Source organism: Pygoscelis adeliae, unplaced genomic scaffold (genome assembly GCF_000699105.1).
Source record: "Pygoscelis adeliae isolate BGI_AS28 unplaced genomic scaffold, ASM69910v1 Scaffold3, whole genome shotgun sequence".
Classification (NCBI taxonomy): domain Eukaryota; kingdom Metazoa; phylum Chordata; class Aves; order Sphenisciformes; family Spheniscidae; genus Pygoscelis; species Pygoscelis adeliae.
In genome coordinates, this window is record NW_008824446.1 from 891,771 (window position 1) to 904,323 (window position 12,553).

The window sequence follows — 12,553 nt, forward strand, 5'->3', positions numbered from 1 at the left end:
CCCACTTTGAAAACATTCTTGCTTTGAAATTCAGCTCGTCTCTGCATATAAACAGGATCCTCTTTGATGAAAAAATGCACCCCCACCTCCCAAAATCACAGTCCAGGAATCCAGGAGAGCAATATATACTTCTGATGATGACATTTTACCTTAACTAAAGACTTAACTAAGATTTCCATCCTATTCATTTATAAAGGTCCTCCACGACTACCTGCTTTCAACCTGAAGTTGCTTGCACCTAGTCACAGTCACTACAGGCAGAAAATCTGACTTGCCCACATCCTTCTACCCTTGGTCTCCTCTCAAAGGAGTATTTCTCATTCCCTTGCTTATTGCAGCAGTCCCACCACACCCTGTTCCACCTTGAATTCACCTTTGTTGAGCAAGAATGACCTAAATTGTACCGGTACCTTAGATTCCATGCTACCTTTGTATTACGTCTACTCTAATCATACCTGATTGTACGTAGACTTAGTGCTTCCTTGGACCTCTGGGCTAACATACAGCGCAGTGCCCACCATCCCTGTCAAATTACCTACGTGGCAAAAGATAAGAATACTAGTTTCAAGAAAGTGGGAGAGAAATGCAGCATCAAAGTCAAGAAAACACTCACTCGTATTCTGTCCTCATTTCTTCTAGGTTGGAATGCAGTCCTTATTGAGAGAGACCCAGTTGAGAAGTTTGCAAAACAGACAGTTCTTACCGTCACATGTCAAGTATCTATCTATAGTAGCTAAACCTATCTATTGCTTTACAGAATTGTAGTAGTTAGCACACAAATGATACAACTAAATTTCACTTCCATTACACTCATCTTAAGACACACTATGTACTAAGATTTTCTCAAAACACAAAATTCAGCCTGTTACAGAAGGTGTCAAAAAAAAACCCCCAACCAAACAAAAATCCCTGAAGTCTTGAAATTGTCCTGTACAGGCAAGAGAACAGAAGTGCAGATGGAACAGATATACAGTATCTCTATATACCTCACTATGAGAAAAGGACTGATCTATGGCAGAAGGCTAGCAGTGGAAGCAAATTCATTCTTAGATAACAGTCAAAACTGCCAGATTATATGTAACATATCTACCCAAAAGTTGGTGGTTGGTTTTTCTCCCCCCAGTGAAAAAGGTTTTATTTTCAAAGAATGAATGGAAGTTCTAACAGAGCATACAAGACTGCAGAATACAAGTGTTCGCTTAAAATAATTTAGAACAAGCTACTATGTAAACTAACCTGATGGGTCAGACATAGCAGAACTATCCGAGTGATTTTCTTCTTGTTTAGAGACCACCTGAAATCCGGAAAACAGACATACTGTAAGTGGCACTTGAAATGCTTCTGTTGGCTTTTCTTGCTTTGGTTGGCAGTACACGGCTTAATTCTAGAACCTTAGAAATAAAAAAGTTTATGGCATTAACAATATAAAGTCTAGTGAGCACTATGTTTTTGTGTTATATTTTCATCTCTCATGTTATTACAACACTAAATTCAAGGGGTTTTTTCCATTCACTTTCAGCTGTACTTACTGCATTTGCTGGATGATCTGTAGCTAAACCAAAATCACCAATTTTGACATGATCATCTGAATCTAAAAAAATGTTCACAGGTTTCAAGTCTCTGTGGATCATTCCCTGTTACAGCAGAAGAACGAAAAAAAGACCCACAGAATATTAAACAACAAACACAATTCAAAATAAAACTCTCTTTATAATAGACTGGAAAATTGTATCACATACTTTTATTACAGTGGGAAATCTACTGCATTAAGTCACTGATGATTAATTTTGAAGTAAGACTATAGTCTGTAGCCCAGAAGCTAGAAACAATTTTCAGTGCTACCAGATACCTAACAAAACGTTTTTAAAGGTGGGCAAATTTTTGTGACAAAGGGGAAAATCTGAAGTGGCTCACTATAAAATTAAAGTTTATGATAAAATATTCTAAACCCCTAGAACAGATTAATAATGGAAAGGGCAAGGAACGAACCTTGCTAATAAACACCCAAAAATTAATAGAACATGAAGAAACCCATACAGAAAGAGGCATAACATAGATATTATGGACAGGTCATAACTGTCATATTTACTAACCTTTTCATGGATGTAAGCTAACCCATCTAAAATTTCTCGGAAAAGCCTCCAAAGCCGACTGGTGTCTTCATGTAATCCTTGGTCAATAGTATCCCTTAACGTGCTCTTTTCACAATACTCCATCTTCAGTTGTGCATATGCAGGGGACAGAGGGAAGAAAGAGCAGTTTTGTTAAGAAAAGAGACCACCAGAAGCTTGTACCTGTGTGCGTGTTAATGTTTGGTTCTGTAACACACAGTTCAGGAGCAAATAGTATCACCAAAACATTCTGCTGTTTGGAATTTTCCTATGAGCTGTCTTTTAGCTAGAAAACATGCATTCACTTATGGGTCCTATCCCATTTTCTGGGACAATGGTACGAGCTTGTAGAGTAGTACATTCTCTAACATAAATGTTAAAAACAAGGTGAAACCAGCCAAACCATAATGTATGTTTAAGCCAAACTTGAAAGAATCTCTGGCTTTATTTTACTTGGCATCTTAACAGCTTATGTTATGAATATACATAACACATGCGAACAAGCTTATTAAAATCTAATTCCACCTAATTGTATCTTCCTTCCAGACAAGCTCTACCACAGAATAGTTAGCTGTGATTGTCAACTTCTCCCAGAAACAGTCTAACTCCTAACACAAAGGGGATGTTGCCAGTAGTACAGCCTGAAGTTGCAAACCTGCAGGAATTTTATTTTGTGCCTACGGTTAGGGTCATACAATGGCTTCGCAGATTACCATTTTCTGTTAAAAGAAAGTGCATACACAATATAGCGCCTTTGAAGAGAATGAGGAAATTTCCACATCTCTGAAATACAACTTCCCCTCTTCGCCTCTGGAAGTTAACACAGTACACTTCAACTCCACACTGGGCATTAACACCGTAACCAAAGCCAAGAACACCAGCTACAATGTTACAGGGTTGTGATGGATATTCTAAACAAATAATATGCACAAGGCAAAACAATATTTTGGAAGCCATGAACTCAAAAGGCTTGGATGGTTTGTTGGGTTGTTCTAAGAGCCATGGACTCAAAAAGGTCGGATGGTTGGTTGGGTTGTTCTAAGGTTAGGTCAGGAGTTGCCAAGTTTTACTTGTACACAAGCAACAACAAGTGATCCCGTTACACTATAGCACTACAAAACTTTGCTCTTGCCAGGAGCAACTACAGAGCCTGGGAAGGCATAACCAGCCCCGTGCGCTGCACAGTGCCTTCCACCCCCCAAGCCTTTCAGAAAACCAGTCTATTGCAAAAACAACACTGAACTTAGTCTCATTTGCATTTTTTAAAGGTCATTACTTCTCTCATGAAAACCAGCAATTAATCTCTGCAGGTTGGAATAAACAGTATCCTTTTATTTGAAAACGCAAGCACGTTTCTACCTGAATGTACAGGTAATGCACTGTCTGAGTGACTGCTGTCCTGTCTTCTCCTCCATGGCTATTCTTTTCATTGCCTTCTTCATCCTTTATCACAATAGAAGTTAACAGAACAGTTAGCTACAGGAAGCCGTCCAGAGCTTTTTTATGCATACTACTATTTTTTTAATGGCTGGAACAAATTGATGAGAACTCAACTTCTATGGCTAGGTTTGAATAACAGCAAAAGAATATATTGACATTTTTGTAACGCCACTGCTTCTAAGCAAACTAGAAGAACAGGTGTGACCCAACTCTCATTTTCAAAGTGAGAACGAGTAACATTTTGCCATCATTAGACACTGGAGGAAAAACATTCCACAAGATCTGGATGAAACCTAAATCTCAAAGTGTGTCACACTTAAAAAAAAAAAAAAAATGAAACTAAAATATTACAAAGCTTACCTAATAGAATTAATAATGCAACCCCTGCCCCCAACCAACAATTTTGATATAGTGCATATATAGATGTAGTGACAAAAAAATGCACTGTCATATTATTAAATTATATATTGAAAGCTTTTTCATGCTAATGTACATTACAACAGAAAGAGGAAGGAGATGAAGCTTTAATAAGAGCATTTTACAGATCATCAGGACTGGCAACGACAGATTCTAGATGCTGTAGAAAACTGTGCCACTAGCTTTCTAGTGATACAGCGCACTGACTGTTCACAGCAAGTGCTGGCATACAAAATCTTAAAAACAACTAAAACCTTACACATTTTTCCGACTTCCTGTCTCTTTTTGACAGCTAGCAATATGTATCGTCACCACTTTCAAGAAGTGGCTAGTATGAGCAAATATATTGGTTTCTATCATCTAAAAGCAGAACAGAATTTCAACTTTCAGATGATGTAAGGTAATCCATATCGTTAACTGATAAATCACGTACATACTGAAGTGTTAAACTTGCAACAACCAGGCTTATGACTATAAAGTGCAACTCGCATTTAGCTCAATGAACACTATGGGAAACAGAATCCAGATTACCTACATCAGACTGATTTCTATGGAACGCAGCTCATGATGGCACAACATTTACTCTGATGCAACATAACCTTATACCTGGGAAGGCATAACCAGCCACATGCGCTGCACAGTGCCTTCCACCAGCCAAGCCTTTCAGAAAACCAGTCTGTACTTACACCTTCTGTACTTACACCAGAAGTGAAACAAAACTTCCCAACTGACCTGTTTGCTTGCCCAAGACTATTTTATGATCTTTTCATTTTCACCAGCTTTATCTTTATACTTACTGGAGGATGACCTTTACTGTTTTCATCCTCGTTATAAAAAATTATTTCGCTTTCAGAATCTGTGGTTGGCCTGTTTAAAAAAGAGAAAGAAAAAACCCCAGAAGTTTTGGGTACCAAGAAACATTTACTAAGAAATCTGGAAACTATTTGTGGAAAAAAAGAAAATCTAAGCTTCTGTTGAAGACCTTATGTACGCCTTAAACAAAAAAGCAAAACAAAACCAAACCCAAAAAAGTATCCTGCTTGCAAAGCAACACTTCCTTCGACAGCCCAGCCTCTTAAAGGGAGGGTATATATTTGCATCAGTAAAATTTAATTTCTATATTCAATGAGCAAAACTGAGATAAGTTTACTTACTTGCTTAAACAAAAACACACCATGAGTGAAAGGACCACTCCATACACAGCGGCATGTATGGAATACATCAATAAAAATCAAAACAAAAAAGAAAGGACAAGTAAGATTACAAATCCTGAAAAATACTTTTCTCTGTTATTGTTTATTAAAACTTTACTTTAAGGTTGGAAAGGACAGTCCAACATAAAGTAGAGAGTCATGCATTCCGACACAAATGATAAGAAACTTCTATAAGCTTAAACCAAGATTTTCCTTGTACACTGACAGTTTTTAGGTACAAATTTTCCTCTCCCTAGCTATCTGACTGCTGGAAAATACACTGTTTTTGAACCAGGGAACAGAACGAAAATGCAGTGAACTACCTCTGATGAAAGAAGTGAGAATGATAAAAGACACAAACTTGGAAAAACCAACTCTGCTCGTGTTCCCTATAGTGCCAATACTGAAGCCTACTTACAAAAATGAATGCGAGAACACCCCATCACAGTCATCGTCGTCATCGCTGGACTCCTGATCAGCTCCACTGAATTTGTTGCTGGAGGATCTTTCACACGAAGTACTCCACTCAACTGAACTTGTCAAAACCGGAGGAGGAGCATTAGCTTCCACATCATTTGTCTCCTCAGTGGTAAGGATGAAGAGACTGGCTTTGCTGGGCATTCTTTTCTCTTCGGTTGTTTCAGACAATGACACAGTGGGAACAGGACTTTCATGTTTTTCTATCCAAGCATTATAATACCTCACAATATTCTCATGGTTCAAACGGGAAAGTAATGTTACTTCTCCCTTAATCCTCCGAAATTGCTTGCTGGCAGGGTTTATGCGGATACGTTTCACAGCATAATAGCAACCATCAAGCTTATTTCTCACCTGCAAAATTCAAATAAATCTGAAGTCAAATGCTTATAAATGCCTTACCAAGTGGAGCCAGAAGTAGAATAATTTCATCAAAGAGGAAGTTTTCCTTCCACCTGGGAAATGACTACAATTCAAATGCAAGCTTCCCCATACTGACAGGCTTCTCCCCAGACTCCCAGCAACCTCTCGCAAAACTTACCAGCCTACTCAATTCCAGATAAAAACCATAACACAGGCACAGCACACTAGAAGATAGTAAATAAACCATGCAAACATTGAATATATTGTTTTGCTTTAGAGAAAACAAACACATCCCCAAAAAGGATTCCATAGAGGGAAATAATTTTTATACTATACCTTGATGACTGCTCCAAAAGCCCCTTTGCCAAGTAATTTTAGCTCTTCAAACTCATTGTAGTAGCGCGAAAATTGCTTCTGTGTTTCTGTGAAGAATGAAGCGCTAGATATCTGACTGCTGGGTACAACTGTCTCGATGCAATCTACACCTGCAGAATCTGTAATGAGGATATCAAAGTTACCACTGCTGGCAGTATGGGGATAAGACACAAACATCAGGAAGAAGATAAAACCTAAATAGCTTCAAGTGCAACTAAAGCCTAAAATACAGAAGTGCTCTGCTGTGTAGAGTTACGCTCTGGTACAAGCATAAACCTTAATACAGTTTTTAATTACTAACATTAATTATGCTGGACAAAGGAACTGATCTTAAACAGGAACATAACAAAGAAGTCTCATTGGAACAGCATCTTCCAAGGACAATGTTAAGTCTGACATTTACACCATGCAGGAGGTGGATGAATTTACAGGTTTAATTAACGCACCAGCTTCTTCTACTGAAGAGACAACAGCAGTCAGTCCACCCTAGCTAGTCGTGGATATAGAAGTCAGAGACCATACTAGCTTTTAAGTTACTTAATATAAAACACTTCTGCAATCTTGTGAAGCTCTAGCACAGCTCAATTCTCCTGTTACTGCAGTCATATAGTCCACTTAATTAGCAGAATATGGAAAGAACCAAGTTTCTTACCATCTAGATTTTCTTCAGCTACAGGTGTTTTCATTCGTGGAACATTTATAAAACTATGTTGTAACAACTGCTGAGGAGTCCATCTTTCCTTATCTTCCAAGCAAATGCATCTGTTACCAAACCAAGAAGAGAATTGTTCAAAGATCTATTCCATATCAGGCCTAAATATTCAGAGGTCTCCTTATATCTAAGAAATTATCACCTTTATCATTCAGATGGGAATCAGAAGCAAAGACAGACTAAATGACTTATCCACAGTGACACACGAAGTTGGTGGCAGGGAAGAGAAGAGAGTACCAGACCTGTTCTCCCAAATCCCAGATTAGCAGCCTGAGCCATGAGGGAGCAATCACCTCTTCTCTAAAAACTATAACTAGCAACACAGGGGGATTTAGCTGTTCTTTCAAAAAGCTGTTCAAGTCTTTAAAAAAAAAAAATTAAAAAAGAATCAAAGACAAAAAGATACAGGAACGCGACAAACATACTTTTCCAGAAAGTCTTGGAAGTCAGCAGGTAAATTGGTAGGAACAGCAACTGGATATTCCTTGGTTACTTGGCCCTGGCTGAGTGAACGCAGAAGCAAGCCCAGACTCCATACATCTCCTTTTTTTCCAGGTTTGCTGGGAAGACCATCCTCACTAAAACGAACTTTGGTTTGCTCAAAAACATCTGCTTTGCAGATAGCAGCTAAGCGCTTGGAAATGCTGTAGTCTGTCACCTTGATGTTTCCTTCAGCATCTACCAGGATACTGGAAGCACAAAGAACTTTGTGCACTACTGAATTGTTGTGCAAGTAGTCGAGAGCTGACAAGATCTGGGCCACATAATGGCGCAACTGCTCAACTGGAACTGGAGTCTCTTTGTGTAAGTATGTAGAAAGGCTGCAACCACTGACGTGCTCCACTAAAATGTCCACCACAATTGAATCATCCTGTTCTTTAAGGTTCATACATTTATAGTGTACTATGTTTGGGTGACTTAACTTCGTCAGTGAGCTGAACTCTGTTTCTGCACCCTGAAGCTGTCAGAGAAACACAACATAACATACATTGTGTCATATCTCATGAATACACCACTACTAAAATATACAACACATACAAAATACATGTAAAAATATATGACATTCTCATCCTTTTCTGAAAAGGAAGTATTGTACACAAGGGGCAAGAACAACTTTGATTTCTGCCAGGTAAGCTTGATTCCTTCTTTCTTCAGAATTTTAGTATTTTATTTATGCATACTTGAAAACGCACTTCCTTGCATTTATATTATTGTAAATGAATTCCTGAATACCCCAATACACCGATCTTCTTCTGTGGTGCACATACTCTAAACACTAGCATTTTCAAGCTCATCACCACCCTCTCAAGTTTAATATAAACTAGCAGCCTCAAGAAAAGCACTGAACCCCACCTAACTGTTATTAAGCCAAATGCAAAATATGGGCCTTACCTGTTTCTTACACTGCTCAATCTTCTCTATTTCATGTGTTGTAAGAAACCTTCCCATCTTTTTTTGCCAGTGCAGAACCCACTCATATATTAAAACAAAGTCTCCACTGCGAATTTCCAAGGCATTGTAGACTGATTTGCCAAGCTGTTCATCCTTGCCTATACATAAAAAGAGAGAAGAGGAACAGGGCTTCTTTTGTTTCTAAGGAGAAACTTCTGCTGCTTGAAAAGAGCTCCTGCAAATGCTAAATAAAACACCAGTAAGCCTGCTTTCTACAATTTCAGAAACACAAATCTACTTACAACTGAACAAGATCCATACCTACATGGTAGGTATGGAAACCATCAGGTCTGATGAGACCGAATGCTACGTAGCAGTAGTCAAATGAAAGCAATAGCACACTGGCAAAAAATTGCTGCACATTTTAAAGAATTTCAGGTTTTAGTAAACAAACACTCTTACTGCTGAGCAAATGCCAAGCTCTACACACAGTAACATAATTGTTCATCCTCAAACTGCAAAATAATAAAATTCTCTTTGCTCCAGAGACTTTCAGGCTGTTCATCCTGCCACTGAGGAAGCGCTACATTGAAAATGAACAATGAAAACATTTGATGGTCCATTCATATGGGCACTTCATGGATGCCTTTCAGTTCTGAAAGTCTCCTGTTGTTACTTGTATTCGTGTTTTCACCAAAACTGCTGCTTTTATGCCATTGCTAACAGCAGCAATGGAAGGAGAGTAAGTATGTGTTTCTAACCCTGTGCTTATCACTGGTTTCACATGTTACTGAAAGCTAAATGACTTCTTGCTTGGTAGCCATGTGCATCTGACAAGCTAGATATTTAAATTTAAAAGCAAATAGTTTTCAGTATTATTTTAGTTATGTAGAGAATATAAAATGTTGAGAAGGTGCAGGATTTTTTTGGTATAGCTATTCAGTTATGTAGTGGTATCTGGAGAAGCAAATTTTTACTTAAAATAGTCCCAAGAAAATATAAAATATTTACAACAAAGTAACTTTACTCTCTCCCACTCCTGACTGTGACATTTCACAATCCAGAACAATATTCTCTCCACCCTTGCTGCTTGTACCTGTTAACATTGTTTAAGTTCTGCCTCTCAAAAAAAAAAAAAAAATAAAACCACCAAAAAAAACCCCACCAGCCCAAACCCCAGTATTTCAAGCTGCAATTGTAATTTTGCTTACCTAGACATTTTCCTTTATGGACAATAAGTTGTCCAGCACCACTTGTGCTGAAGTTCAAAACTTCGTAATTTCCATGGGACTCTTCATTATTACTAAGAGAAAGCTGGCGTTCTCGTCTGCAATGTGAACAGAACAATTTTCTCCAACTCAAAAAGATAGTATTGTTGCAGTTCCTAGTCCCAAAAGATATCAATTCTGCAAGGGGATTAGCTTTCAGAGACTTTTGCATCCAATGATAATATCCATTAATTTCAAAGATACTGAGTTAGTGCAAAGATATAGGTCTGACTAGAAATCCAGCATTTTAGCAGCAATATCATGCCGCACTGGGTCTCTATATTCAAAGCCAGGAGTTGAACCCAAACCTTAAAACTTCTGCATCTTAGGATGACACTCCCAGTTGGGGGTGGGGGTACTTAAAAAAAAAAGTAAACATACTACAGCTCTGAAAAATATCTAAGTTTGACTTGATTTGCATTCTCTTTCAGAACATTACAAAAAGCAGATATATGCAATTTTGGAAGTTCATTCCAGCTTTAGCTTAATTATTTTTCCTAATTTAAAATGGGTTTCCCATTTGCCTCCTTTATTACTCTAAAACCCTCCTTCAAGAAAAGGGAAGTTCTGCAAAAACTTTCAAAGCAAGTATGATTAGGGTGTTTCTTCTCATATGCATGTATGGAGCTGCACGTGAGATCAGAAAGAACTCAAGACCACTAATCCAAATCAACCTCCATTACTTCTTGGTACAATCTATTTCAAAATTAATAGAAATATCACCACTGCAAGAGTATCCTCCAAATAAATACAATCACATATAGAAATCACAGGAGTATATGAAGGGTAATGTAAAAGCTCTTTCAAAATATTGAATTTATTAAAAAAAAAGTAAAAAGCACTACATAGAAAGAAGATGCCACAGGGAACTTCTTACAAGTGCTGTATAAAGGAAAAAAAAAAATACAAAGAAAGCATCTGGCTTTCTGAATTAAAATATATTTTATAAATGAAATTATTTTAGATTTTAATAATCTTCTAAAAGTTTGTGTTCTAATAACCAATATTTGAGGCTTCAAAAACAGATAAAAACACGGCACCACTTTTCTTGTGAAAAGAGACCTCAGAAAACTAAACATGTCTAGCTTTTGCTTAACTCTATGAACATGGCATCATGAGAAGTTTCAACATTTCAAAATCCTTCTTGATTGTTTTCACCATTGTTAAAATAAGTAACATTGCATTTTTTTTTCTTAATAAGAACATACAATGTAAGAATTTGTGCGTAAAGTTCACATAAGTCCATAGTATGTGTTCTGCATTAAAGCATAGTAACAAACTTGTGAGACACTGGTCTTGTTCCACAACCACAGACAGTGTCTCGTTTTGTTATGCTCAGATGAGCAAGAAGACAGGAAGAGAGATTTATGGACCACCAAACACTACACAGAAACAACTGTCAAATATGACTTGGGATAGGTAAAGGGAAGAGACAGCAGCAAGAGTCAAAGTAGGACAGATCAAAGAAGAACTTCTGCTTCAGGTTATCTAGTGTTGCTGATAAATAATGTGAAAACAATTTTGAAGTCTATAGACAAGAAGAAAACAGCAATACGCTATTTCCATTAAAGCAACAGTCCAAATAACAAGTCATTGGCACAACCTGAATCAAAACTAGGGAAATTAATACCAGGATATCTCCACTGTCCTTGACAGTTATATCAGCTATGAACAAAGGAAAGGGGTGGGGGGAGGAAAATAAAAACAACCCCCCCAACCTACCTATATCATCACCAATCCTAACCTAGATGAGTTACGTACCAGCAAAAGAACCCTCCAATAACTCTAATCTTCCCTCCAATAAGTTGTTCTGCAAATGCAATCAGCATTATCCAGTTCTCCCACAAGGAACTTTACACCGGTGTATCTTTACAGCAAATGTTTTCAGATGAATATAAGCTTTAATTTAATGAAGATTTTGGAATAGCACAATAACTAATTTAAAATAATTTTTTTCTGCAATTGCCAACATATTGCATACTTTTAAGAAACTAAGTAAGCCCTGAATATACCTTCCAATGATTGCCAAATACTTTCTAAGTTAAACTAAGGGCCAAGCTGACTCTCTTAATTGAAAAGTTCTCAAGTTATCCATAGCAAATAAATTAGTTAAAGCATGCCAAATGAATAGGGGGAGGCATGGGGGGGAGACCAAAACAAACAGCTGAGAAACATGGCACATTATTCTCTTGCCTTCAAATTTCACTTTGAAATGTAACATTTAAACAAAAAACCAAAAAATCCATATACAAACTCACATACTTACTTTGAACGTCCAGCTGAATTTGGTCGGTGTTTATTATTCACTCCGTGTTCCAAACAGCTCCCATTTAAACTGGAAGCAACTCTATATCCTGCAGTATCTCTCCTGTGAGAATTTTCTTGACTTGTCAGAGCAGCTACTTCCAAACGTTCCTACAAATCAGGAAAAACACCAAATAGGTACAGAAACTGCTCCTATCCTCAAAATACGTGAGTACTTGACTATTACTATTATTGGCAAAAACGCCAGGAGGCCTGCACGGATGAACAAGGAGCTCCTGGACAAACTCAAACACAAAAAGAAAGCCTACAGAGGGTGGAAGCAAGGACAGGTAGCCTGGGAGGAATACAGAGAAGTTGCCTGAGCAGCCAGGGATCAGGTTAGGAAAGCTAAAGCCCTGAGAGAATTAAATCTGGCCAGGGATGTCAAGGGCAGCAAGAAAAGATTCTATAGGTACGTCAGGGATAAAAGGAAGACAAGGGAAAATGTGGGCCCTCTCCAGAACGAAATGGGAGACCTGGTTACCCGGGACATGGAGAAGG

The 12,553-nt window shown here is 37.8% G+C and overlaps 1 protein-coding gene across 1 annotated transcript in view; it reads right to left on the minus strand.

Moving 5' to 3' along the window:
• The window catches only part of EIF2AK4 (eukaryotic translation initiation factor 2 alpha kinase 4), a 47,870-nt gene that overhangs the window by 21,369 nt on the left and 13,948 nt on the right, over positions 1-12,553 (minus strand). Inside the window, exons 8-20 of the mRNA XM_009321002.1 lie at positions 12,015-12,163; positions 9,692-9,807; positions 8,481-8,638; positions 7,514-8,049; positions 7,029-7,138; positions 6,338-6,495; positions 5,580-5,992; positions 4,766-4,835; positions 3,471-3,554; positions 2,094-2,216; positions 1,530-1,634; positions 1,237-1,294; positions 456-535 (exon numbers count right to left, since the gene is read on the minus strand). Coding sequence (XP_009319277.1) covers positions 456-535; positions 1,237-1,294; positions 1,530-1,634; positions 2,094-2,216; positions 3,471-3,554; positions 4,766-4,835; positions 5,580-5,992; positions 6,338-6,495; positions 7,029-7,138; positions 7,514-8,049; positions 8,481-8,638; positions 9,692-9,807; positions 12,015-12,163 — 2,160 coding nt within the window. The remainder of the gene's footprint in view (positions 1-455; positions 536-1,236; positions 1,295-1,529; positions 1,635-2,093; positions 2,217-3,470; positions 3,555-4,765; positions 4,836-5,579; positions 5,993-6,337; positions 6,496-7,028; positions 7,139-7,513; positions 8,050-8,480; positions 8,639-9,691; positions 9,808-12,014; positions 12,164-12,553) is intronic.